The sequence below is a fragment of the Pieris brassicae genome, chromosome 5 (assembly GCF_905147105.1).
Source record: "Pieris brassicae chromosome 5, ilPieBrab1.1, whole genome shotgun sequence".
Lineage (NCBI taxonomy): Eukaryota > Metazoa > Arthropoda > Insecta > Lepidoptera > Pieridae > Pieris > Pieris brassicae.
In genome coordinates, this window is record NC_059669.1 from 6812606 (window position 1) to 6840481 (window position 27876).

Consider the following 27876-nt stretch of genomic DNA (forward strand, 5'->3'; position numbering starts at 1 on the left):
TTCACTTGCATTTCACACTGCAGCCAGTCGAGCTCAAACCACACTTGGTAGAGGACGCCCGTGTTTTCAAAATACGACGCGTTGAAGTTTCTCGTGCGAGTTACCCATTTTGGATTGCACAGCCTCTGACAATAAAAGGTATTTATATTTTATAAACTTTTGAGTTGTCTCTGTTGACATTACTTGTAGTGTCTTTTATCTATGAAGTAAAAAATAGGTAGCTGTATTTTATATATACTCTACACATGTATTGAAATAAATTAATCTTGTCTATAGTTATTAAACTCGTTTTGGAAAATGGTGAACTAGTAATAGAGATTCCTTTGTCCCTTATGCGACCATTTAATGTGGATAAACAAATAAGTTTTGGTGAGATTACTATGAGAGTGCAAAAGGTTCTTTCATATATTTAAATTCTTAATCATATTTCGATTATTAAGTTATTCGTATATGCATAGTGGAAATGGCACAAAGGAAACTCTTTACTGTACAAAGCCACATTCAACAAATAAATAATAAACAACAAATAGTTAGTAGGTAGGTTATAAAGATTATTTTCCAATGCAATATCAGTTGAGCCACACTAGTCTGGCGCTTTCATTATATTATCTATGTTTTCGTATTATTGACGTCACAAGCTATCGATTTAATAAACATTAGTTAGGACCAGCCTTTGTGATTGTTTGTGGCATCAGTGGTAAAGGTAATAAGTATTTGTTATTACTCGCTTGCTGCCCATCCCAGTTTTCAGTACTACAGGTACAAGCGCGCTGTTAGGCGGACAGTCTAACAGATTTTCCTAATGTAACCATTTAAGTTGGTTTAGTATTTTTGCAGAATTATATACAAAATTTTCATTACCCATAATGTTCGTTGAATATTATTTTTTTTGGAAATAAATTTAAGCCAATTCCTGCAAATAATTGAACATTTTTTTGGTGAATATTTTGGTGGATTCTGCTCTATTTTTTACATATGACTCGATTAAACAATACATAAAGTGGAAATTAAGATACCATATCTGAATCTATGCATTTTTTAAACAAAAAAAATAAGTAATCTGTAAAATAGTTTGTAACAGAATAATTTATTGTTATTTTGTTGCTTGATTCTATATATATGTAATTTACAAAAATATAATCAACTACAAATTCATTTTACGTATTTAATTTTTAGCTAGGAATTTTCTCGCGTTGCCAGTGGAATTCTAGAAAAACTGTATTTTCCAAGTAACGAATGCCTGAGTAAATTATTTTGCTTTAATGAACATTCGCAAATGGCATGCGGGCGGGCGTACCGGAATTAAAAATAGTAAAAGAAAGTATAAAGAAGGTATTAACACAAATGAATATATAAAAAGCCTGAAGAACCATTCTTACTTTAGATAAATCTTATACCTATGTTTCTAGACATTATATCTCATATGACTCCGGATGTTATGGTACGATTCAAAGCCACTGACAGCTATTTTACAGAAAATAATATTTGGCTAATCAATAAACAAAAGCATATTTGCGCTAAATGCACTTTGCAAAAGTTATTACTCAATTGAGTTACGAGATTCACCTATTAAAAGTTAGCGTGTTCCCACTTGATTGTTAGTTTCAACTTTAATCCTATGCGCCTTCTAGTGTAATCGCACTACAACTTCAGTATATAAATTACTACATTGAACCAAGAAACGTTCATAGTGTTTTTTACTTAGTAAACTTAGTAACTTAGTAAATAGCAAGAAATATTGCCTAAGTATTGGTAAGCGTGATTTAGACTAAAAACATTATTTAATTGACTTATGGCTAAAAAATTAAATAATAGTTATACATTCTACATAAATCGTTAACGTTAACATTCAAGGCGACTGAGGACAGGTTTCGTTGTATTCTTTTAGATAGCTGGACCTTGGGTGCATGATTGTACCATGAGATACGAATTGGTCAAGGATAGAGTATGTCCGATCAATTTGTGCTGCACGAAAAGACTTGGAATATTTAACTTTTTGCTTCGGTCAAATAGATTATAGCAACCACCTTAGCCTGAAAAAAAAGTATACGAATTCATTATTGTTTTTCTACTTATATATTTATAGAGAGGAAAGATTTATATTGAATCAAATAAACAAGGCTATATTTATAAAATAAAAATATACAAAAAATGTTCAGGTTAAGTCGGAGCAGCTTTTAAATTTCACTTTTAACATTCACTTTTAAATAAACACACAAGAATAGTAAAACACAGGCGAATATTATCCTTCGTAGCTTTCATCGATATTTTATAGATGTATTTTAAAGGATCAATCCCTTATTATGAATTATTTATTCGACGGAAGTATAAATAAACAATTTATAGAGGTTGGAGTCGCTAGCTTCAGTCTTTCCATTGTTCAATTACGTACAAAAAATTGATTAAAATTAGTTTCACGTCCGATCACATTGCAAACCCGCAAAAACAAGCGATACTCAGTAAAAACTCAGTTTCTGTCGCTTTATTTATATTTTATATATACATGTTTCAATGGTTTTGTGTAGTCTCTCTAGTTTTTTTATATCATTTTAGTAAAAATGTAATTGAATAAGTACACAAAACTTTGTTTTAAATCATAGTATTGACCGGTAACGTTATTCTCCAAAAGCTGATTTAATAAAAGATCTTATGAAACTAGAAATCGCTATTACGTTTTTTAGAAACGGTGTGTAAGTAAGCTATATATAAATTGCTTTAGTGCAATTTCGATGTGGGCTGAAAGCGTTTTCAGTGAAATTTCATTACAATTATGTGTTTCCCGAGTTCTATTTATTACAAAGGTGAAGGTGATTTATGTATTAAACTTTGCTCGTACCAACAAGTACTACGCCATTTGGTATAATGAACTAACCATCAAAGCAAAAAATATTTTTCAACCAGTATGATAATGTATTATTATAGAATGTGTAGTTTTTTTTATTGTTTCGTTTTCCAAACCAAGTAAATACAATATTTATTATTAGATTATCTTAAACAACACGATGAATTCATATTATTACTTATTAACCTGTGATTTAAGTATCAGGAAAATATTCTGCGATTTACCTTTCATATTACGAGTATTCAATAGTGGAATTATTAGTTAAGATGTCCTTTAAACTAAGGATTGAGTAGGATTAAGTATTTTTTTAATTCGTTTTCATTAAATTGGTCACATTTTAATTCAAATTTTATATATTTCTAATAGCTGTTAAGGGATAAATAGGCATTCTATTTTTAATTATTATATCATCAGATAATGACAAAGCAAACAAATATTTCTTTTGTCTGTCAATGGACAATTTAATATATATATTAAGATTATAATATTTCAATATGGTATGGTTTTTGTAAAATATTAACTCTTATTATTTAATTAGTATACTATTTTATATATGGAGTTAATTAATATATAAATATAAAACCAACACAATTGTTGATAATTTCAACAAAGAGAGTTAAACAGGAAATTTCATTGGGATTTGTCAGTTTTGTTGACGCATTCAATTCTCAGCTGCCACCTACGAGTTAAAGAATTCTACCTCACGCATTTTCGGGTTCACGGGCGAAAACAAAGTTGTTTGCCAACATGTTTGTATTATTATCTACGAACCAGAGTGTACCATATATCATATATAATCAATCAAAATGGTATTTTTAACTTGGAAATGATAATAAAATCCCGAAATAAATTTGATTTGTGTTCATAAGATGTATGGAAGTTATACGAGTGTGTATATAAGAAGAGCTATTTTTTTCAATAAGTCTACATAACTAGACTATTTGACTAAAGCACAATATTGCGTAATTTATTTTAAATCGATTCCGACATTAACTTCTAGAAAATTTTATTTACGAATGCTCGTCACGTTGTATGATTGTAAACAGACGATAAAATTGATAAGAAAATATGTTATTGTTTTGATGCGTAGTAATTGACATCGTGATAAGAATCCGTGTGTTGCGCATTTAGTTTTTTTCTGTTTTTACTAAACTAAACAAAACGCTACTGCGCACTTATTTTAGGTATTTTTGTCCATCAGTAAGTTAATAATTTTATTTCGCGACGTATTAGTATCTTTAAATATATCCTTACTGTTGGAATTGGTATATTAACAACGTTTGTTAATATACCGTTCAATGTTCTCTGACCTTCACTGATATCAAAATGCGAGGATTCAGCGCAATTACCGTCTATTTCTTTGAAACTTGATTTAGCACTAGTACTTCAATGTGTGTCAAGCTACTCAATGTTTACGTGTCCATTCACACGCGTGTGGGAGTTTGGCGTCGATGCGCTTGCGCAGACGGCGAGCGAACGGTCTTTGTTTGTTGACAAGCAAACCTAGTCTTCTTGTTTTGTTCGCAAGTAGTCGTCGCGCGTTACGGACGTGTGCTCTTAAATTTAAAACAAAGTAAATCGGATAAATCTCCGTGTGTTTAATCAAAAACTATTTTTCATAGTTTATCAATGGTGTTTTTTTGATATCAACTTATTGTACCAATTCGGATTGCATTAAGAGTTGTTTGCTCGTATCGAGAATAACTCTTTCACCACACTGCCAAAAGGTAATTCCTTTTCGTTTCAAAACAATTTTTAGTTCTTCGTCTTCTATTAACTTAATCTTATACTGGACAATAAATTATCTTCGATTATAACGTCTAGCTGTCACTACATTTTTGTTGTATTACAAAGAAAGATAGCCATTTAATATAGGTTGTTTTTAATATAGTATACCTATAGTTAAGCACAAGTTCCTATTCCATTTTACGGATGATGTATGAATTTGTTCACCTTCGTTGGAGTGCGATCAATCTGATCGTGATTGCACTGTCAATCAAGTGACTCGGACTCTTGATAATATTATTATCATTCAACAAACACTCAACGTTTTTCTTAATTACAATAACATTCAGGTAATCATTAACTTTCACGTAACTATATTCACCACATTATTTATACATTTCTGTTTTATCCCTTGACGCAAAAAAGTGGGATACTTTTGGGGCTAGCATAAGTTTGAAATGTATATTTAATCGGACTGGCGCTTTGTGACATTCAACCCCATAAATGAAAAACAAAATAATGTATAGAAATAGTTTGAGTAGTGTTTTGATAATCTTTTTCTATCTTCTTTCAATATCTTTTGTTTTAAAATTACTGGCACTTTTCTGGTCAGATACTATTGTCAGTTGTAAATAGTCCGTATCAAAGTTAATTGAGTGTCAAAGTGAAAATTAATCCCCTTAAACATTTCCTCTCATAATATAACCACCGCTGCGCTGACCTCAAAACGTGACAAGTTCAAGATTTTCGCTCAACTTTCACCTTGACGAGGGCATTATACTTTCCTTGTGTACATTTTAATACAATTTGTCCTACTTAAAAAAATAACAACTTACCTATTGTATTTTACAGCTCGCGGTAATTTTATAAAATTATTTTGCTACACCAAAATCAATGCCTAAAATTATATAAAACAATACGTCGTTCTTAATTATTTGGTTGATAATAATAATAGTAGTGTCTGTACTTGTAAAAGGCCATTCTATATATAAAGTAAATTTTCTGTTTATTATTATTATGGAGTCTAACATCTTTCTTAGTTTAAAAAAATATGAATTACCATAATGCTATACATATGAGATTTGATATAACAAAACTGCGAGGAGTTACAGTTAGAACAGCAAGACTTTTAGTCGTCAGTACAGTTACGTTGGAATACGGTACCTTGTATGTCTGGTGAGGCCATAACGGGACTGGATGTAATATGTCCACATTTGTATCTCGATGAATCACTTCGCACGAGCCCTCGACTAGTTTTTACTTTCCGTGACATATCAAACACTAACCGATAAACGTAAACTTACCAAGAATTTAAATCTGAATATAAAGAGACCAACAACTGGAACTTCTAACAGTATCAAACTAGCCCTAGACTGCTCTTTTGTCTTTGAATTTAGGACTTTATTGCAGAGCATTAAAGTAAGTTATGAAGGAGACAGGAACAAAATATTTCAATTTGGCCGGATTCCAATATTTGGAGAAATAAAAATGTCTGCCTTTCATCCTTATGACAATTGACAGTTCTTTGTTTATTCATAGTTTTGTGGCGTAGCAAATAAGTAAAATTGCGCAGTAAAAATTTACAAAACTATTTTTACGACAATCAATTTGTGAAACAATGACAGAACGACGCATATTTAACACGTGGAATTTTATGCCAAATTAAAGATGATCAGCTGAAGAATTTTGAGAATTGCAGGTTCCGTTTTTATTATATACGCCCTTTTTGTCGTTTCTAATTTCTTTATATAAAATAATCATTTTATATAAGGATATTCTTTATCATTAAGAGCTATTGTTTTTTTTTATTCTTGTAAGGCTGCATAATGTTTTGTGTTGCGAACGCTTTGTTCAATTTCCCAGGAAATGTTGAATAAGGGTTCTTTGTCCTAACATATAAAAAAAACATTTTTTTACAATTTAAGCTAGACAATCGTAACTTACGTACGAAATTGTTTCTTTAAATGTAAAGCAGCTTATATCAGCGAGCATTACCAGCACTCTTATAATTGATAATACAGGTATGCTATATTGATAAGGAAATAAATTTCATAAAATCGATGGGCTTTGCCCAAACTATTATTCTACATATACAATATAACTCTACTAAGTAAGAATAAATTCGCGTAGTTTGTTGCTGACTCAATGGGTAATTAAAGCAGCTATTGAATCTTCCTGATTGACATTCCTTGTTAGAACCCTTCACAGTCTAGACGAACCTGCAATTAAGTCCGTATCTAGTCAAACTGTTGTATGCGTTAATTTGTCTCTTTACATATAATCAAATCGTTTGATGTAACAAATAAATACTTTATATCTTCCATCTTAAGATAACAAAGGTCATTCTTCGTTTTTCTTAAACATTACAAACAAAAGCCTTTTAGCTTCTAATAAACATGTATTTATTTAGTTATTTTCATACAAATTATATATAATATTATTCAAATATCAAGCTAATTTACTGATTTAGCACAACAAAGCAGACGTCTAGACTAGAAGATCGTTTATTTTGCACAAAACTTCACCGACTAATTCTGCATAAATTTACGAAGTATTTTAAGTTGGTGGTAGTCTGGACATACTTCAAAATCTTCCCGTAACTGTTTGAGAACTAAACTTAGACATCTTTAAATTCAACATCGTTCAATGTTATATTATAGATATACAATTATTCAAGGTTTCTCTTTACTTACTTAAAAATTTCGATTTCATTGGGGTTCTGCACTTATTCGTTCAGTGACTTACAAAATGACGTATTTTAACAAGTTGCAAGTTCTACGTTCTTTTATTTTTAGGTTAAAGTAAGTAACACCAGCGTTGCCAAGCGACTAATTAAGCTGTCTTGTCTTGGATACAGCGCTGTGCGCAAGTAATGTTGAAATTTTATGAGCGCAGCTTTTTCTTAATCTTATATACGATGTCTTGATTTTAACGAACGATGTATTCTGTATAGAAATATATTCTGCTCCTAGGCGGATTGTTAAGATCCTGTATCAGATCTGTTACATTAGTCAAAAAACCGCAATGTGAATGTGTTTATGTATCCATACAGAAACACATTCAATCTAAACATTTGTTCTGCTTCTATTACATAAAACCTCCTTACATTGTTTTGTTTAATGTTTTCTTATTCATTGATCAATTTCAATTTTACGATCACAAATGTGTATCAACTCAGTCTCTGTAAAGTTCTACACAAATTACGCCGCTATAAATTTTTTTCGATTTCGACGTTTTTTAATTAAACTATAAATTCGTTTCACTTTATAGTGGAATTTATTTTGTCATAAATGGCTTCCTTGGCATTGAGTCTAACTTTCTAGCCAAGGTTTTATTACTGCGACAATTTTGCTTTCAAGGTTTTTAATTCTAGTTAAAGTAAGTAAATGCTTTATAAATATAGTTTCTTTGTACATATTTTGAGTATCAATATTTATCTTAGAAATTTGTGGTATTATACTATAAGACTCTGCTCGCGTCACATATGCCTGTGTTAGCGGTAAAAATAATAAGAGCATTTTTATTTACTACTTTACTTTTACATTGAAAAACCCCCACATTTACCGATGCAAATTGTTTGTTTGCTTTTCTGGGAAATGTGTGGAAACTCTCAATGCTCAGCTGACATATCAAAGCGAGTAGTTGTGAAAAAGTTTTAAAATTTATAAATGCAGATTTAATATACATAATTCCAAATAAAATTCTATTTTTAGAAGCTGCTTATTTGGTGTAGGTCAGATAAAGTTTACCTATAAATATCTTACGAAAATATATTTTACTAACGCTCTTTATTTTGTTGCGCTCTGACGACATAATGAATGTTACATAATGATTTTTTAACATGTCAATAAAACTGTAAAGAATATGTTTTTCTTTTTATCATTGGGTTTTTGAGCTTATGTTACAAATAGAAAGATATATTGTATCCGAATTTAATACCTGCTATAGTTTTCAATTTTAAACGTAAAACCAGGTTGACAATTTCAACCTGTTACAATACGTCGAAGGTAAGTAAAGTTTTATCATGCATTTGACAAAGTAGTAATATTTGTATAAAAGTAAAATCCGTGAAAAATCCAATATTTCTTATTTTTTAAAACTAGAGATACGCCTCGATTGGAAGGCGTGTCTTTTGGGATCTTTGTACACAAATATATGGCAATCAGCTGACCTGATCATGTAAGGTTTATTATTTGACGTCAGTGACCGAACGTCGTTCTCGTCACGGGTTGAACGCATTTCGTATCGATTCACTGAACCGAGAGGTCATTGGTATTTCATGTATAGAAAACTAGATTTAATATTAAGGAATTGCAATGATAAGCAATGTAAATGAAATGATTTAGGAAACTAACTAGTTCCTACAAAGAAGTATCCAAGAAATTAAATTAATGATTAATTATAATATTTATCATACAATTGACAATCAAATATTTCGAGCACGTTTACAACACCACAAGTTGACCTGGTATACTAATATTTGGTATACATTATGTAAATAAATTATTTTACCTTTACGATAGACCATGCGAAATGAAAGGTTTTATATAATTGTTATCTTTATAGAGTAAAGACTTTAGCAAAAGCTATAAAAATAGCAAAAATTTCAGGCGGCGCAGATTAAATCTCAGTTAACCGCTCTCTTGAGCGTTATTGACATTAATAGGCAGAATTATTTTCGATTCTTACAAAATTACCAATATTTCATTAGGAGAGGAGATAAATTAGGTCATTCTTTTAATTATAGGATCGTAATATATATATATATATATATATATATATGACACCTATACGTATTTACTTTAACCGGATTAAAAGGTAAGTATTTAGTTTATTTTAGTTCTCACAAAAAAATATTTTTAATCGTCATATCCATCTCACTGTTAAGCTTTCGCAATCCTTTAAGATTTTACAGATATTTAATCCATTTGAGTTAGTTAAAAAACATCTCAAATAACTTAAATAATCTCTACTAGAGCGAGAAAACATCAGGTATCCTAAAACCCTAAATAAGTATAACTTATTTCGCATTATGACGTGTGAGGACAAAAAATTATAAAGAGTACAGTTAATGTAATGCTGTTATAATTAATACAAACGTGAAATTTCGCAGTTGGTTATAATTAAACTGTTTTTCGCGAACTCGGCTTCACGAACAAATAATTTTAGATCTTAAGTCAGAGTAAAAGAATTTATTTTAATATGACCCACGTCATTAGGTTAATAATAGAATTACGGAAATGCTCATTTTTTGCGTCAAAAATGTGGGAAAGAAATAGGATTATAATTAAGGTACAAATAAAGTAACGTCATTTTGCCATTTTCCACTTTACGAATATAAACAAAAAATATAGCCAATTAAACTCAATTGTTTTTAAGTGAAATTGAAATCCTAACGGTTTATTTGATTACAGTCTAATTTGTCTGAGTTGAAAAAAATTATTTCGCAACCCTATCTCGTCGTATTATTAGAGTAATTGTCAAGAGAAGTACCACTGTCTTAGTATATCACTTACACTTTCTTATTTGTGTGTAATATTCTTATCTGGACGGTTCGGCTATATTATAAGGAACTAATGAGCCAATTTTATCTTTACGCGTTTAAATACTAGATATTTCTTCACATAACTTTGAAGGTCATAGCAATGACATAACAAATGTTACACTGTCAATCGCGCTATAAACGTCGGGACAGTTTATTTATTGTTAATAAATGATTGTATTCCTAATGATTTTTCATATACGCGTAAAAAAACTATATTTATTAAAGTCTCAGCAAAAAATAAAATAAATATTCTATTCGAAGTGGCCACCTTTGGCTTATACAGGGCTGTAATCTGTTTGGCCACAGACAGTTGGCGACAGAGTCCTAGCGGGATTTCTCGCGAAAAGATTTTTTAGCTTCCTAATTGGGTTTCGACGAATGTTGGCTTTAACAGCATTAACAGCCTTTATATTTCTAACAGCACGCAGCCGCCCTGATCTTTTCTGGTCTTCGGCGCAGTGTTGTTGTATCAGTTGATAGTATGATATACGAACATACGGCTGATACGAAGCTTTTGAAGTGTATAGAATATGACTGACTAATTAAAAACAAAAGTTTTTATGTAACAGTATTTATGGCCAGACTAGTTATATATATTGATTGACATCATACTTTTATATTAATAAAGGATAAATCCCAAAACAAAGCCAACACTGGATTGCGTAGTAATAAACACGTGCAAACCCGGAAGACAGCAACCTGTTTGACTAGCTCATTACCGTAATGACATTTACTAAGCCGATAAATACTTACGACAAAAAAAACCACTGTACAATGTTTTTATTTTGTTGCGCATTATTAATGAAATCGAGTTTGGGCCTCCTAACACCCGATGAGCCTTCTTCTGGTGTTATGTGATATTGCCGCCCATGACACTCACCGTTGTCAGATTTTAAGAACTGGTACGCTTTTCTTGAAGGAACCGCTTGTTTACAAAAAATATATTATTTTAATGCATTGCATAACGTAATCGTTCAAGATTCACCTTTTCATTTCTTTATTGTTTCATAACAACTATTTAACTAATATGTAGATTTAAAAGCAAATTCCCTTGAACCCGAAACCTGACTAAGCGACAGATTTAAATGAAGCGGAAAATGGACAAAGTTGAGGTCAATGGCTCGCTTAGTGTTATTAAAGGCTCGAGTCACTAAGTAAATATTATTTGAATTTAGAATAGCATTTTATTTAGGTGAATACATGGTTCTAAATTTGTTACAATATGTTGACAATACCCAAACACATCTGATAATTCCTCATAATGATGATTGCAACAATGCCAATCGAAATTTGCTATAAGAAATTTGATTTTCTTAAAATAAATAATATAATAAACAAATAAGCTTTCATTGACGTCTGTGTACCTATGCGTCCGTGACAGAATGCATGTTTATTGTCATGAAGAGCTGACGATCGCTACATCTGCGGGGGTCCGACTCCCACAGCTGAGTAATAATAGGTCGAGACCACCTAAGTACCAGCCGTTACTTCTTAGAACGACCTTGGAGCACGAGTCAAAATAGCGTATTATACATTTTTACCTGGACATTTCTTTATAGTATTATTGATGATTATACCGAGCGACTCGACTGTACTGACTGACTGTGACTGAAGTCGACTGTCGACTGAAGATTTTAATAGCTGAAACGCTGAAATGTTCTTGTTAAATAGCCGAGATTTTAATTAAATTATAAAATATAAGTTCAAATCCAGATCTTGAGACAGTGTAGGTTGCGATTAGTCTAAGTTTGGACATCAGTAAATATTTAAAGAATGTTACTAGAACCTTTTTTCTTTGCAGGTAAGAGCAGAAAGTAGTGACAAAAATTGACGTTCGTCTGAACACCTGATATTCGTGTCCAAGAGGTTTGTGTGGATTTACTACAATATGTCAAAATAAACTTCGTTTTTTATCCCCTTTTATTAGATTTTTTATTTGTAGTTTCATACTTTCTATAACGGACACCTCTTGATAACTGCGTGCTAATTTTGATTAATAACCAATTAAATACGTCTCAAAACAATGTCTGTCAGTAACAGGGAAATTATAACGTGAGAATTTCCCACGTGTCTATGGTATAATTTTGTTGAAGTAGCTGTTGATATGTAAATTTTTTAAGAGGGCGATGATGTCAACTTTGTACGTGGTTCTTATATCTTATCGCATATATGAGCCTCTTTTCGTAGAATATATTTAGAAAATGAACACATTGCAATCTTCTTTATAAGCGATTTGCTAAAAATATATTCCGGTTACATGTATGTTTAAATTATACTTTCAATATATATTGAATGACAACAAATAATAACTTCGTTAAAGAAGACAAAGACTAATTATGTATTCAACAAAGAATTGATAAAAAAATCTACACTCCTTTATCTAAGTGGAACAGTCATTAGTTGATATAACGCGATGTAACATTATCATTTCCTGTATACAGTTCAAAACTTAGTAGGTCACTCTTATCAATAAAAATAACATTTAATCTTATTTATATTTTTAGTAACGTCTAAAAGATATCTCAAAGCACGTAATGAAAAGCAAAGACAAGACTGGAAACAGCTGACAATAAGATGATATAATCTCCACTATTCTAAGTATAGATATTCAGTTATTATGACCACTATATATAAGATCATTTTATTATTACTTAAAATTTTTGTGAATAACAAAGTCTCACAGTTATGAGTTATAAATACATTTTAAAATACAAAAAATTCATCGTTATTACTCATAGTTCCGAGTTTAAAACTTATCTTAATTGGCTACAAGTAATGTCCCCCGTGAGGGGCAGAGATCATCCAGCGTGGTAAACTAGCGTGATCGGTCTTGGCCAGTACTTTTAACTTCACGTCAGGTTCAGGTCACTCTCCATGGGACATGATGCAACTAAATATGTCATTTTGCGTAGGATGTTTATGAATTAAACTGGCTATATTTATAATTTGGATCTTTAAAAACAAACGTGTAGATTAAATAGAGAGCCGGAGATTATATTGGCAGTGCTTGTCGTCCCTTCTACGACCTCTACAAGTATTAAATGTTAATTTGTAATATTTGTCTTATTGACGCTTATAAGTGAACAGTGTGTCTTTTTCATCTCATAGGATAGGAGGATAACTAGTGCTGAATAATTTGAAGATTTTCCATATTTACAAGATTTCCGTAAATGAAATCTGCACGTGACCAGACTCACGACTGACCTAAAAAGTAAAATTAACTTTTGTATTCTACAGCTAAACTTTAATTTAATAAAAACTTAAGCCTTATGTTGACTTCACGCACGTAACGACGTTCACATAATAAATAAGCGAGATTTTAGAAATACAGATTGATATCAAGATTTAAGATACTGGATTAGTATAATAAACCACACGCACTCAAAATTGATCGTTAAAAGTATTTTTCCATTTCTATAAACAACGAACTTATTTGTACAATATTTTATACACACTTCGAAATATCATTTATCTAGATGTTTACTCTCGAGAAAAACATTGAAGATTACAAACACAATGTGTAGCGAATTAGAAATCGCTAGTTGTTTTTTATCCACTCGACTTGGCTATTAAATAAAAACATGTTTGTTACATTTCACTATAAATCTATTTGGTATTACTCGAACTGTTATATTCAAAGGTGGTAGGCGATATATGTAAATGGAAACTCAATGCTTCGATTAATAATCATAGCTTACATTTATCCCATTTAGTAAATCCGAATTTTATTCCTGGCGAAACAATATCTAAGTATTTTTTATAAAGAATTTGTATCTAGAAAAAGCAGGTCTAATAAACAACACAAAATAATAAAGTATCTAGCCCCCGCCCCTAGGTTGGGAGCTGCATCCACTTTTTAAGCTTAAAACGTTTTGTCCGCAGTCCGCTATATATTTTTTTTGTGTGGTAAGGGAATACAAATAACTAAAAGCCCTATGCCAAGACACTCTTTGATCATTAATAATCTAATTTATTATACGAATTGATTAAATTCTGTAACCTTTACTAAAATAACTTTCTCCTTCAAGCAGTCCGTAATTTGTCTTTGTGTTATCTTAAAAGCTTTTAGCTTTGTCTCTTAGTATAGACAAATACTATTTATGATTTAGGTATTTTTAGCGCTGGAAAATACATGTTGAAATTTCAATAATAACATGAAATATTTATGACATCTTTGTGTAACAGTTCAGAAGGGTACATTTACACGTAGTGATGTTGAATAAAAAAAACGTAAATAGTTTATTGTAGTGTTATCGCGTCCTTGTAATTTTACCGATAATTTAGGAATAGCACTCAAATATCTCTACGATCTTGACATTTGACATACATCGCCTGCTTCCTCTGCGATTATATATATTTTTAAAATGGATTAAACATTGCGATGCGACAAGCAAGCTTCACTATAAATTGCTTTAACCTAATTTATACACGTTTTCATTCTAATGACTGTATCACATACGGAAGTAAATAAAAACGATTAATTATTTAAACAACCGGTCGTTGACCCATGTTTATTTATGATTAGATACTGAGTCTTTGTAGAGGTAGGCTCGAATGTAATTACGCCAATTTAATGTTCTACCAACTCATATCAAAATAAGTATTGTTGGGATATTTTGTACATAAGTCTGTAGATACGGAGGTTAAACAGTTATAATATCTGTGGCGATACTTAAATGGTCAAAGACATCGTTAACAAACAGTGTAATTCAGAACAAGTCGTGGGCCGCATCTCTTCATAAATAATTTCATAAATCACCTTGAAGGTCTAAAAGCGACCTATTTCAGTTCATTTCGAAACAATCGTTCCCTTTCAATTGTATTTCTACCTACAAAATAGCTTTTATGTAAATGTAGTTATGCAACGTGGATGCAGAGAATTGTATGATGTAAATCGATGTAATGAGGGTTTAAAATCGCTTGACATAACCATTAATGCGCAGTGTCTTATCAGCTTGCATAAGCAGTTATCATTGACGCAAACTTAACCTCTCGAACCTGATTGTGGCCTATATATAATAAGTCAGTAAGTAAGTTCAGTTTATAGGCCATTATATGTTGTAATTGAGTTCTTTGCTCTTGATGAAAATAACCACTGATTTTAGTAATAACTATTTCTATAGACGGCCTCTTAGTCGAAGATTTTTGTAACGTTTTGATTCACGCACATCTTTAAAGTTTAGAAAGGTCTTATTTAGATAATATGTGAGTATAAAGCCGATAAGCGATACTAAACAATGTTAAGCGAAACTAAATATTGTCAATAAGCTTTTGCGTCGCATTTATTTCTGGTAGCCAACGTATAGGAAAATTTAACACGTGATGTGAATCACGCGATCTTTATTGACTTATTATAATTTCACATGGTTAATATTTAAATACGTTTAATAAATGGAAACTGCCGGTGTTTAGCGACCTGATCTCGTGCTAATTTAAAATAAATATCCTAAATAATTATATATCTAAAGAACGATAGCTTAAAAATTGATTATAATCTGGTGATCGTGATGGATTCAGATCAGTGATGTGGAAAATATGATAGGAAAAAAAACTCTGCCGGACTATATCCATATATATATCGCAAAAGAGTCTTATGCGACGCCGATTCAACCAATATAATAGCTGTATTCATAAGGTTAGATTGGTGTATTTATTTGACTACTTAATTTTAGTTCCAAGCTGATAACAGGCTTCACTTCGGAATTCGAGTTCTTAATATATGAAAGATTATATGTAATAGTCGTAGGTAGCAACCGAAATTTTTCACAGCACAAAAATTGTCCTTGCTGGGGCTGAGGTCTCATGCAGGTTTTTTCATGAAAGATATGATATCTAAATGTATCGATTTTGATCTTTATTATTTTTTGTTTTTACGGAAAATTTTGCTTCGCCTTGCGTAGAAACAAAGCCATTAATAAGTGCCGTTGTTATTGATCTTGGCTCTGAATTAGTCGCAAGGCTGGTGCAATCAATCACTAATTATAGACAGACGTAAATAAACAAGGCGCGGCGTTGGCGTCTTCATCCACAGCTGATGGTGACACATATAATATGTTGGTCAACATATGAGACACTGCCGGAAGGGTTAGATAAATCACTGCGTATGTTTTTTTGTAGGTATAAACCAATTAAACGACAGTATGATACTGACAGTACTATACGTTATTAGGAGTCCAATACACATATCGATTAAGCTTTTAACTATTACGGTTTCGAATGCTCATTACTGAATGAGGGAAAACGAGTAACTTACCAGTGACCTGAAATTTATCTTTAGTGAAATGTAATATATATCTCTTTAAAATAAGATTTTAACTGTTAATATCTCTATTATTTAGGTTTATTATAAAGTTACAAATTTTCTCACGAGAAGTAAATGTAGCGTTTATAATAACAGATATAAATTGATAGATAGCTGTTTTGTCTTTTTCAGACATTTAAAGGCAATATATTATTTAAATCAAATGACGTTTCATTTGCCATTCAGAAATTCATACGCAATAAGAAATGTCTAGTATTTTGAGAACACTCTATGTTCTTATAAGGTCCTTGGAGGTCTTCACTTTAATATCAAAAAAGTTTTATTATAAAATAATTCGCTTTGTATCGCGTAAGTAAAAATGCTTTCTTATTTTTTCGTATCATTGGGGACGTTCGTTGCGAATTAAGCGTTGCCATCACAACTATCGTTTGTGTAAATAAGATTGTATTAAAAAAAATGCAATTATGATTCACAGATTTTTACTGCTTTTAAATTATTTATAATGTCAGTATAAGTTGTATAATGCAATAAAAACCACATTTTTTTTATAACAACGAAATATAATTTATAATTATTATATCCATATAATCTGTTATTAGTAGCCTTGAATACATCGCATATTATAAGTAAGTACGCACTAAATAACGTTATTTAAATTATCCTGTTACATATTTTGTTATGCCATGTGTAATACCAATTCCAATACCACTTACACATGATTTTAAAATCATATTTTTAATTTCATGCACAATTTTTTTCTGCGCTCAAAAGACCATTATTTTAAATTTATATGAACATAATTTAACCTTGTTTATAAACAAAGTTTATTTTGTAAACACATCCTAACGCACGTGTATTAAAAGGTGTTTAATGATAGCGAAAGATATCAGTATTTGAATTGCTGGATAAATATACTTATCTTTTAATTAAAGAGATTATTCCATATTATCTGATAATATGAAGAAACAAATTCGTTGTAAAGATTAGTTTTTAAACCACAAAAATTGCACAATTTCACGGAAATTGCCAATTTTGACGATTCTATAATGTCTGATTAAGAAAAATGAAGTGCTGACGTTATTTTACTATACATAAAAATAAGTAGAATTTTATTAGTATTGGCGAATATATTTACCCCATGATGTAGTTAATAACTATATAAAAAAGCTAATTTTTGTACTATACTTATTTATCACTATAGATGTCGTACATAGGTGTAAGGCTAAAAGGCGTTCGTATAAAGGTAATCTGATATTCGTACATATGTTTATGCCCTCACAATGTGTATACACCTTTTTCACTCAATGCAATGCAATCTTCAGGTCAATGTAATACAATGAACGATTATAATTGTAATAAATTTCCCTTACAGTATTATATACTTTGCTTAAAAGAAATACGACACGTTTTTGCATGTGTTAATAGACAGTCATTTGTTTAGGTATGTTAAATATAGACTGTCGCATTTACTTCCATACAGTTTAATGTAGTACTAATTAAATGATTCAGATAACGAATAGTATCTCCACATGCATTGATCTTAATCTGTATCTAAGCCAAATTAAAACATTGTTAAAAAGTGAACCGCGAAATATATGAGCTGATAATTAATATATAAATCCTGTGAAATGTAATTTCTATTAATTACCCAAATATTGTTGTAAGTTCTTTATAAGTTAGCTTTTCAATTAAGCTTTTCCAACTACTAAAAATAAATATTTTTACATAAATTGTGGAAACCAGTTAATATGCAATGAATTTAGACCTCTATCTCTACCTATAACTAAACCCGACGTCTTAATTCCAATATTTAATTTTAAAATGATGTAGTATAGTAGTGTAGTGATAGTATATACCTTGAAGGCAATATCGCATTAAAAGAGAGTTATAATCACGAATAACGTTCACGTTTATTTACTAATACCTAAAAGTCGGCATTTTAATAATCAACATTAACAGACTATCAAGTAATATATCAATTATGAAACAAACAATATTTTTTTAATTTAAAGCCAATACTATTGGTAATTCGTAAAAACATTAGTTTAAAATGTTTTGTTTAGATACAGATTCGTACTTGTTCGTACTAAAAAATCTGTTTGTCACAGATCCAGTTACGTTTACATGTATGTAAAAACAAATAGGGACATATTCTGTGTTATTTTATGTTGTAAAATGAATAAAACCGAAGCAGCTTAGCTACAGTTTAAGCGTCATTGAGCAAATGAGCAATTGTTTCCAACCGAGCAAATGACAAGCTTCAAGGATGGAAAATTGAACTCATTATTAAAGCGATCACGTCTCTATACAAATAAAGTTGTGTAACTCGGATATTTGTTGAACTAAAACGTATTTCTATAGCTGAGTGTGTGGCATACATTTTATTGAAGTACTAGGTAAAACTAAATTGAAAATTACAAACCATCAGTTTTAGCGCTAAATAACGACGCACAGCGTAAGTTTTAGATGTTACATTAAGTTATCTTATATCCTGATAACCCTTTCTATGGAATTTCAATTTGCTATTGCATTTTCCAATACTAATTTATTGATATCTCAATCATCCAGATCGGTCCATAGACGAAGGAACTAACCTTTTTTGTCTTCAAAAAAGTTGACGTTCAATTGTAAAGCGGAAAAAACGCTTTATAATATGAATAAAATGAGAACAAAACGGTAAGACAAATCTATATCCTTCCTGAATGACTTGGGATAAGGCCCTTTTTTGAAAGATCTAGAAAACCGAGCTAGATTTGAGAGCATCCTCTTTGCAGAAATGATGAGCTCAAATCGTTTAGGAACATATCCAGTCTGCCTTTTGACCTTAAGGGTGTCACATGACAATAAATTCAATCGGAGACCTAGGTTTCACTAACTTGCCTAACGATTTTATTTCTTGAATATGTAAAATATAAAATGGGAATATGTATGCCAAGTGCACTTAAATACGTTTGCTGCTAAATAAACACGAACACGTTACAATGTTTTTACAGTAAATTGCAGTACTGGGGAATAGAGTAATATCCGCTAGTTTTTACATCAACTAATTAAACTGTTAGGGTCTAGTTTCATTTGTGTGACATAATGTAGGTAATATAATTTTTGTATATTTTTGAGACAAAGAAGAAACTTCTAGTAATTTCTATCGTCACGTTCGACGGTATATTACCTATATGTACATACATGTACATCTGTTTAGTAGCTAACTACAGCTAACAACTTACACCTGCTTTCCAGGTCCTGTTGCCCAAATTGTAAACGTCATGGAGGTTTTCAGTAAAAAAAAATTAACATTTGTAGAGAATTATATTACTTCTAAAGAATTGGATTAGACTGAGGATTTCAAAGTTGTATAAAACTAGTCTCAAAAGCGGGTCATTGTTCGCGACGTGTCGCAGTCGCACGCGCATTGTCCTTGCCGGTCTGATGCTTTGTCACCTGATCCCGTCATTACCTGTTGCTAAGTACGTAGAATTGTGTTCGTTTTACCTGGCTTTGCATTTGAATAACACAAGATAGCGCAGGGCCGGAAAACGCACACCCTTTCCGACAATGCATTTTGATGACTTTGAAACTTCTGCTCATCATCGTCACCAGAAATAGACGAAACCACTAGAAATGACTTATAAAACTCTTCAACTCTGGATAATTTCCTAGATATTTACTTAATCTTGCTACTATAATGCTTGTACAGTCTATTTCAACTGAATTCATTATATTTAATTGTATGAAGTCATTGTAAAATATCTGCCCTGTAATTTGTAACAAAAAACCGGAAAGAAAGGAATTTTTCAGTTTCAATAAGTGAGCACACACATTTTAGTAAATCCTAGCTCGTACGATGACGGAAGTGGGAACTCGGAAGCTATTGAAATAAGATCCGGTGCCGAGTGCTCTCGATAAAGTCTCTTTGGAGGAAGAAGCTCGTTTTCACTTGATCCTGTGGAGATTATCTTGTAATCTGAAACGCCATATATAAACTTATACGTCCTGCATATCAGGCACAAAATTCAACAGTAAAATGCTTGCAGGTATTTGTATTAAATAAAAATTTCTTGTCCGACTGTCGTTATCCGTACATTCCATAAGATTTGGTATAGGAAAATAATTGTTTAGTATTAACTAGTTGTTTGGGACTATATTTTCAATAAATAATTTTTTATCAAATTTATGTAAAAACCTAAAGGATGAGTATCGACTTGCCAACTGAAGGGCTGATGTTATTTAGTCTCTTGGCTTTAATATCTAGCAATACTAATTTACCTGCATTTTCTGTTAGAAAATAACCGCGTTGTTATAGAATATTTATGAAAAGCCCTAAAGGTGTTCTAAGCCTTAATATTATGATGTAGTGCGGCGCGTGATTTCATTGCACGTGCTTCTTTCGCCTCCGCAACCTTAATCACCTTTATAATATTAGTTATTATAGCCATTATTGTATGTATCGATACAGCTGTTGCAGCATTTCTAAATTAGATGAGCCGTAAATGCGGCTGTTGATGCCTCAGTAGGTGAACTGAAATCAGTGATTCGTAACAAAAATTATTATGTTGTTTTTTTTCAGAGGGTGGCGGGTGTGTGGGACCCTGAGTCGCGGCGGGGGGCGGGGGCCGGCAGGTGACCGGCGGAGTCCGCGGCTCATGTGGGCGGCTAGCGCGTGCTGCTCGCGCCAGGCAGGTGTGTATCACGACTGGTCTACTTAACTTCTTTTGCTATTTTTTTGTTGGGAACCTTGAACTACCATACAATAATACTATCAGAAAAACTATATTTCGTTATGGTCAAACCCATCTCAATTTCTGGTAGGAGAAAAATATGTATTTAATAAATTATTTAGTTGTTTAGAAATTTAGGTAAAACATTAAATAATTATCCTAATTTTAGCGTATTATTAATAATCTTTAAATAGAACCATAATATGTGTGCCGTACATTGTATAAAATTACATAACTGGTTGCTACGCGGACGTGGTAAATGTCCAGAGACTTCAATTGGATGCAAGCTGCAACTGCAGATGACATCACGGTTAACCGATTCTATTTGTAGCAAATGCGTTCTTATTCCCGAGTGTATTAAAAATAATTTAAATTTAACCATTACTCGAATATAATCATAAATTTTATTTTTGGATCGAATGTGAATTGAGAATAAATTCATCGAATACATTTAATATTTATATTGAAGATATTTTATTTTCCATTTGTTTGGCTTCATTTATATGTCACTAAAGTGTTTATGTTTTTTTACCTTTTTGATCCAGTTTCTTTTAAAGTAAATATCAGTTTTAAAAGTTTTCTATCTCAACAGGTTATATAATAATTTAATTTAATGTTTATTTTCTTATAATTATTGTTTCATCGCATGAGTGCTTACTTGGGGGTCCCGCGTACTATATCTTTGTCATTAGACCGCAATCGACATTGACTTATGCCATATATTTTGTTATCAATGGTTGACAGTTATTACTTCATTGGATACATATGTGAAAATCTATTTTGGCAATCAAGTAAAATTTATTTAATTTTAGTCATAAGATACAAAATGTAAAATACAGAGATATATAAAAATACTTTGTTTTACAAAAAAATAACTCGTATAAAATGGCTTATTTATATGACGTGACTTCATAATTATTGTAAACTGTACCAATATTAAAAAGTGATTAAGCTGTACTGAGCTTTTAATTCTGTTAATTATGAGATATTTACTTTAAATTCTAGCCAGAAAATATTTTTTTGATAAGTTATGCAGTCATAGCATAAAACAGTGTCAATAGCGGAGGCTTAGTACGGCGGGGCGGGCGCGTCTCTGACGGGTCTTGTTAATCAGTAGCAGGCACTCATGCGTGACGTGGTGACTAACCGTGGCGGGGTGGCAGGCGACGGGGCCAGCGCGACGCGCGCGCCCGTCAAGACCTTCCAGGCGTACCTGCCGCCGGCGCACCGCACCTACAGCTGCATACACTGCCGCGCGCATCTCGCCAGCCATGACGAGCTCATATCCAAGGTGGGATAGTCAGAAGATCTTATTTATATATTTCTCATTTATTACAATATCTCCAACAAAGTATTCGGCCTAACCGTCTTAACCAATCCTTAATTATTTAGGTCGAATACTTTAAGTATTTTTAAGCTAAGCATGATTGAAAACAAATACCCTCAAAACAATGTACAGTAACAATAATACAAATTCCACTATAGATTCATTAAATAAAATACTGACTAATTAGGTAAAACATGCATTTGTCGTTATTGTCAAACAAAAAAAATACAAGAATGGCTGTTATAGAAAATAGAAATAGCAGAAAAGTTTAAGTATTTGTGTTGTTCTCGTAGAACAAAATTCATAATCTGTAATCATCCAATGAACTTAATAAATTTATTTACAACACAAAGTCTGGTGAAACAAAAACAAATGTTTACTGACCCATTTTTCAATACTTAACTGTATTAAATGCCCTGGAACTCGTAAAATATAGAATTACCTCTATTTTCAGTCGTTCCAAGGCAGCCAGGGGCGTGCATATCTCTTCAATTCTGTGTAAGTATTCGTTTGTACGATATTTTTAAAGTTGTTTATGTATTATGGTATCTCATAATAAATTATGTATTTACGAAACCTACCTTATTGAAATAAATAATGAATTATATAAAATTAATTATCCTTAATTACTAATCTAGAACTATCTACATTTCCTACCTAACTATCTAAAATACGTAAGTCATACACCTACCGAACCTTCTGTGTAACACTAAAGGTGTAAACATTAAGTAAAGATTATTGAATAAAGGTTATATTAGAAAGGGTTCAGAAGAATGATATTCTTAAAACATAAAAGGAAAATAAATTCAGATTTTTGGAATATTCACTACAATGTAGAATTTGAGAAAGGCAGGAAATTCCAAGGGTTCCTTATTTATCTATTTGTTTGAAACTTCAAACATATTTTTTAACTCAACTGCATTTAATCAGCAAAGTCACGTACTTGATTCGGGGATTGGGTTTATTTCAAATGAAGTTTGAAATGTAAAGGAACTCGATTTTTCTCAGTGTAAATTCAAATTCAATTCAAATTCCAGGGTGAACGTCGGGTGCGGGCCGGCAGAGGAACGTGTGCTGCTGACGGGACTCCACGCAGTTGCTGATATTTACTGCGAGTGCTGCAAAACCATGCTCGGCTGGAAATATGTAAGTAGTATATTAGGCAACAAACCTGATACATGTCACTTGGTCACAAAACCACTAATTAACAGTTTGTAAGAACATCAAATATATAGATAACGTTCTAGTGTTATAGAGTTGGTGCAACCTTGTCTTTAGCATATTTGATCGACGCATGTATTTAAGCTTACATACTTGAAGTCTTCGCAAGTTTTCCTGTTTTAGGGCTTGCATCGTAGATCACATGGTTCTGCGGAAAGTTTATATGGGAATTAAATTTGAAAGTGACGTGAAAAGCTGACGTGTTTGACGAAACTTTTACTAACTCTCATTTCCCATTCCAGGAACACGCATTCGAATCGAGTCAAAAATATAAAGAGGGCAAGTTCATAATAGAACTGGCTCATATGGTGAAAGAGAACGGGTGGGACTAGGCGCTGGGACTAAAGTGCTGTGACCCCCGTCAATGACTGTACGTGACCATGCGTCGGCGCCTCGAGCCCTCGTGATAAAATGGCCGGCGAGTCACCTCGCCTATCTCTCAACCATCCGCCGTTATCGATACAAATTATTTTTGTCATAATCAATTTTTCATGAAAAATCGATGATGGCTGATTGTCGAGTGATTTACCTAAGTACTGTCAATTGTTCAAGAGTTGGACGCACTGTTTAGCATCAACTATCAGTGTTTAGGGAACAGGATCGAAAACACAAATTGTAAAGCGATCATGTAAGTTCTTTCCATCCCTTTGGAAATTTGTAGTTTAAACTCAATTGTATGAGAATATTGGCCAAGGGCGGTAATTCTGTTTGACAATTGACAGTATGTCGGGCGTTATATTAGCGGCTTATGCTTGAGCACCGCCATTTGACGTTATACATAAGTTATCGATCTCAACCGCCCAGCTTCGGGCAGTGGGCATAGAATTTATACTAATTTTTAGTTATAGAAACATTTATTTTTCGCGTAAGCGAATATCTTAAGTTGTATTAGTTTACACGTCATTATATATCGGAAAGAACACTAATACTTCTTGTCCCCTTTTACCTGTGATAAGTACGTTAGAATAGATTTTTTGAATTTCTTGAACGATCATTTCAAGAGTTGCTCAGAGAAATTTCATATGTATGTTCCTAATTTCAGCTGTACAATTTGCTTTACTTTTTTACTAGTCGAAGCGGAAAATAGTTTTCGATGTATTTGCGCCCATATTAGGTGATTTTCGTTAGTTTCGTTCATTTTTTTTCGCTTTCCGTTTGGAATTGGAATTTACAATGTTACGCTTTAGAGTCGGGGAGACGATTGGATCGAACATTTTTATATACGAAGGGAGCAGTTAGGAGTTTTATTATTCATTTATTGTTTCCATTTAAATGTATATTAGACACAATTAACCCCACATATTTATCTTAATCTGCATGGTACTTCATTAAAGCGATAGTGATGTTATCCGTGTAAGATTCAGAGCTTCTACAACATAATGTCGGATAAAAAACATAATTCGAAATATAAACCGGGATATTACTTGCATTTGGCGATCGATAATCAATTGGAGGGAATCGTTATAAGGCTATAAGCAGTTAGAGCAGATGCAACAATGAATAGTGAGGTTTCAACAACGAACTGATGTCTCATTGGATATTACAAATTTTACAAATAAGTATTTTGTATCTTAATGGGAAATTTGGAATGGGAGTATAGGATAGGGAGGAATGGAATGTATATTTAAGAATGGTGTTCAATTGCAATGCAAGTACTACAACAGAAATGACTAATTCAAATACATGGCGTCCAAATAAATATTTTGCGGAATATTTATACTAATTGTGCATTTTAATCAAACATACGATTCTCGTTATAGAAGAACTATTTTTAATAGATAAGAAGTAAGGTTTACATTTTAAACCTACATAATGTAACAAAAGAGAAAAATGCATAATTGATATAAAATGTACTAAATGTTATATCGGTATACCCAACTTGATAAAACAATTAAGCTTTTCAAATGCATATTCTTTAAACATATATTGAGTCACTTGAGATCTTAATTTATATTTTATTTCCTACATCTTACCACAGATTGGTAGGATATAAGTTAGGGAACGTAACTTTGCAAAAGTGGTCGTGGTAGGCGAAAGTTTGCGCTCGTACTTTGAGTAAAAAGTAGAGAGCCTCTTGCCAACTTAATTTCCGGACAATATATGTATGCATACATTATCTCTATTTTTCTTGTGACACATCATATATGAAGAGGTGATTTCTTGTTGTTTGATTTCTATTATAAGTATCCTATTGTCTAGCCTTTGGGTATATCGACATAATGTAAAAATCACCCATCGCCGCAATATCAGAGCGTTGATTACTGCCACTAGAATACTTTTTAATATACATAACTAATGTTAATAAAATTTACATGGACGTAAGGGACACGTTTGACACATTATTTTTACGATAAAGCTAATTTAATAAATTAACTATTAAGGCAGCTCTGAAGTTAGCTACATTTTCTAGCTTTGAATATAAAGTTTTAGAGAAATGCCTAGAACTATATCTTAGACAGCGCATAATTTACAAAAATTACAATGCCAGCCTACGAACAGTCCTAAAACAATGCGGCAAGCATTTAACTAAAATTTGATCATGCGAAACGCGAAGAAGCGTTTTGCAACAACTAACTTCAGAGCCGTCATCATTTGGTGATAGCTGAACATTAGAATCAGATTTTTTAGTGTAACACCTTGTCCGTTTCATATTTTAAGACGTATTTGTATTAAATAATGATAAATATTGAAATCAGCCGTTCTAGATAATCAAATATGTCTAATTTTTTAAACTTACAAATTTAAACAGAGTCATATATTTTAAAGGGCCTAAGTACAATAAACCACATCTGGCTCTGGATATCTGAACGAAACGAACTGTGATTTTTGCTTTTAATAATACCAACCGTGCTTTTTAAAGATCATTAAAAGCTATGGGTTGAACGAGAAATAATCACATATTATATATCTATAATTTTCATTCAAGCTTTTAGATGCTAAATATTGTAATATGTGATACGGAAAGCAGATACGTCTTTTTCATAGTAATAATGGTAAATCCGTAAACACATCGTTCACGTATATTGTAATCGTAACTGTTAAACATAGGGTTTAAATTGTTAAGAATACTGATGCAAAATGTTCAATGGAGATTTGAATTTAATTTTGTTTTCATCTTCCGAACATAGATTACTATCTAGCGAATTGTTACATCAATTCATTGGTTTGTAAAGCTTTATGGTGAACAAGAGTAATAGTTTTCTTCTTCTAAGTTATGCCTTGAGACTTTTTTAAATTAATTTACTACATACCCTTGGTCATGCTTTATTATTAAATGTTGCCATCACAGGATCGTTATACCACAGTTTAAAATATATTACTTCATTGTTTGCCATTAAGAGGAATGTATATCTATTGGGAATATGAAAGAACTTCATCCAATAGCAGTTTTTATTACAGTATAGTTTGTTATTCACTCGTTATGAACATTATGCAACAATAATCGAGTTATTGAGATTGTCACACTAGTTTATAATTAACACTCTTAGACCTATATTACCTTCTTTAACATATGACCGAACACAAAAATATATCAAATTGTGACGTTTAAAGTGAGAAAATTAAAAAGATTAGATCTCTGCGAGGCATATTTAAAGTATTTTTCTACTTGATCGTTTAGGGATGCTATTAGATATTTTTGGACCATTGTTAAGAATCGATCAGTATTGGTGAGGATTAAGAATTTAATTGTTAGTTTTGTGAATGTTGAATGCGGTTGTTGTTGTCGAGATTAGCGAGTTTATGCTTCTATAGATGTAACTGCACCCATTTAAAATATGCTTTGTTACCTGTTTTAACACTGGCAACACCCTAATTCTGTATAGAATAAAATACAGTAGATTTTACTAGCTACCCTTTTAAATGGCTACGTATTTTACTCTATAGTAATCCAAATAATCAACCCGTCAAAACTAAGGTCTTGGAGTGTTAGCTACCGACCAATTAGGTGAGCCGAAGAACAAGGTGCATTCATGTATATTTCCCCATACCAACCAAATAAGGTATCCCAGTAGATGTTTACGACGGAACCGCTTATTTTTGTATTTTCCTAGTACGTAATGAAGCATTATTAAATTCGTGGTGTCTCCTAAAGATTGTATGCATTATGCTATAGAAGAGTATTTCGTCAACATTTTTTTGAAATAATAAGTGCGTAATAAAACACTTTTTCGTATTATTCAAGATTTTTATTTTACCCATAAATTATAACCCGGAGTTGTCAATCAGAAATGATAATAT

General features: G+C 31.8%; 1 protein-coding gene across 4 annotated transcripts; it reads left to right on the forward strand.

The window, feature by feature from the left end:
• On the forward strand, window positions 1-27814 carry LOC123710313 (protein yippee-like). 4 transcript variants are annotated; one of them, XM_045662130.1, is made up of 6 exons: window positions 1-138; window positions 20939-21051; window positions 22253-22380; window positions 22871-22914; window positions 23454-23562; window positions 23880-27814. In XM_045662130.1, the coding sequence occupies exons 2-6, from the start codon at window positions 21015-21017 to the stop codon at window positions 23967-23969; spliced, it is 408 nt and encodes a 135-aa protein (XP_045518086.1). In that variant the 5' UTR covers window positions 1-138; window positions 20939-21014; the 3' UTR covers window positions 23970-27814. The 4 variants fall into 4 exon arrangements, with proteins under 4 accessions (XP_045518086.1, XP_045518084.1, XP_045518083.1 ...); XM_045662128.1 differs by lacking the exon at window positions 1-138 and adding an exon at window positions 4294-4569; XM_045662127.1 differs by lacking the exon at window positions 1-138 and having other exon boundaries at window positions 22207-22380.
• The last annotated feature ends 62 nt before the right edge of the window (window positions 27815-27876 follow it).

Excerpts from the sequence above, each read along its gene's own strand:
- LOC123710313 (XM_045662130.1), top strand. The coding sequence starts at position 21,015 with ATGTGGGCGGCTAGCGCGTGCTGCTCGCGCCAGGCAG. Across the intron at positions 21,052-22,252 it reads GTGCTGCTCGCGCCAGGCAG|GCGACGGGGCCAGCGCGACG; the intron begins GTGTGTATCACG and ends GCGGGGTGGCAG. Across the intron at positions 22,915-23,453 it reads GCATATCTCTTCAATTCTGT|GGTGAACGTCGGGTGCGGGC; the intron begins GTAAGTATTCGT and ends TTCAAATTCCAG.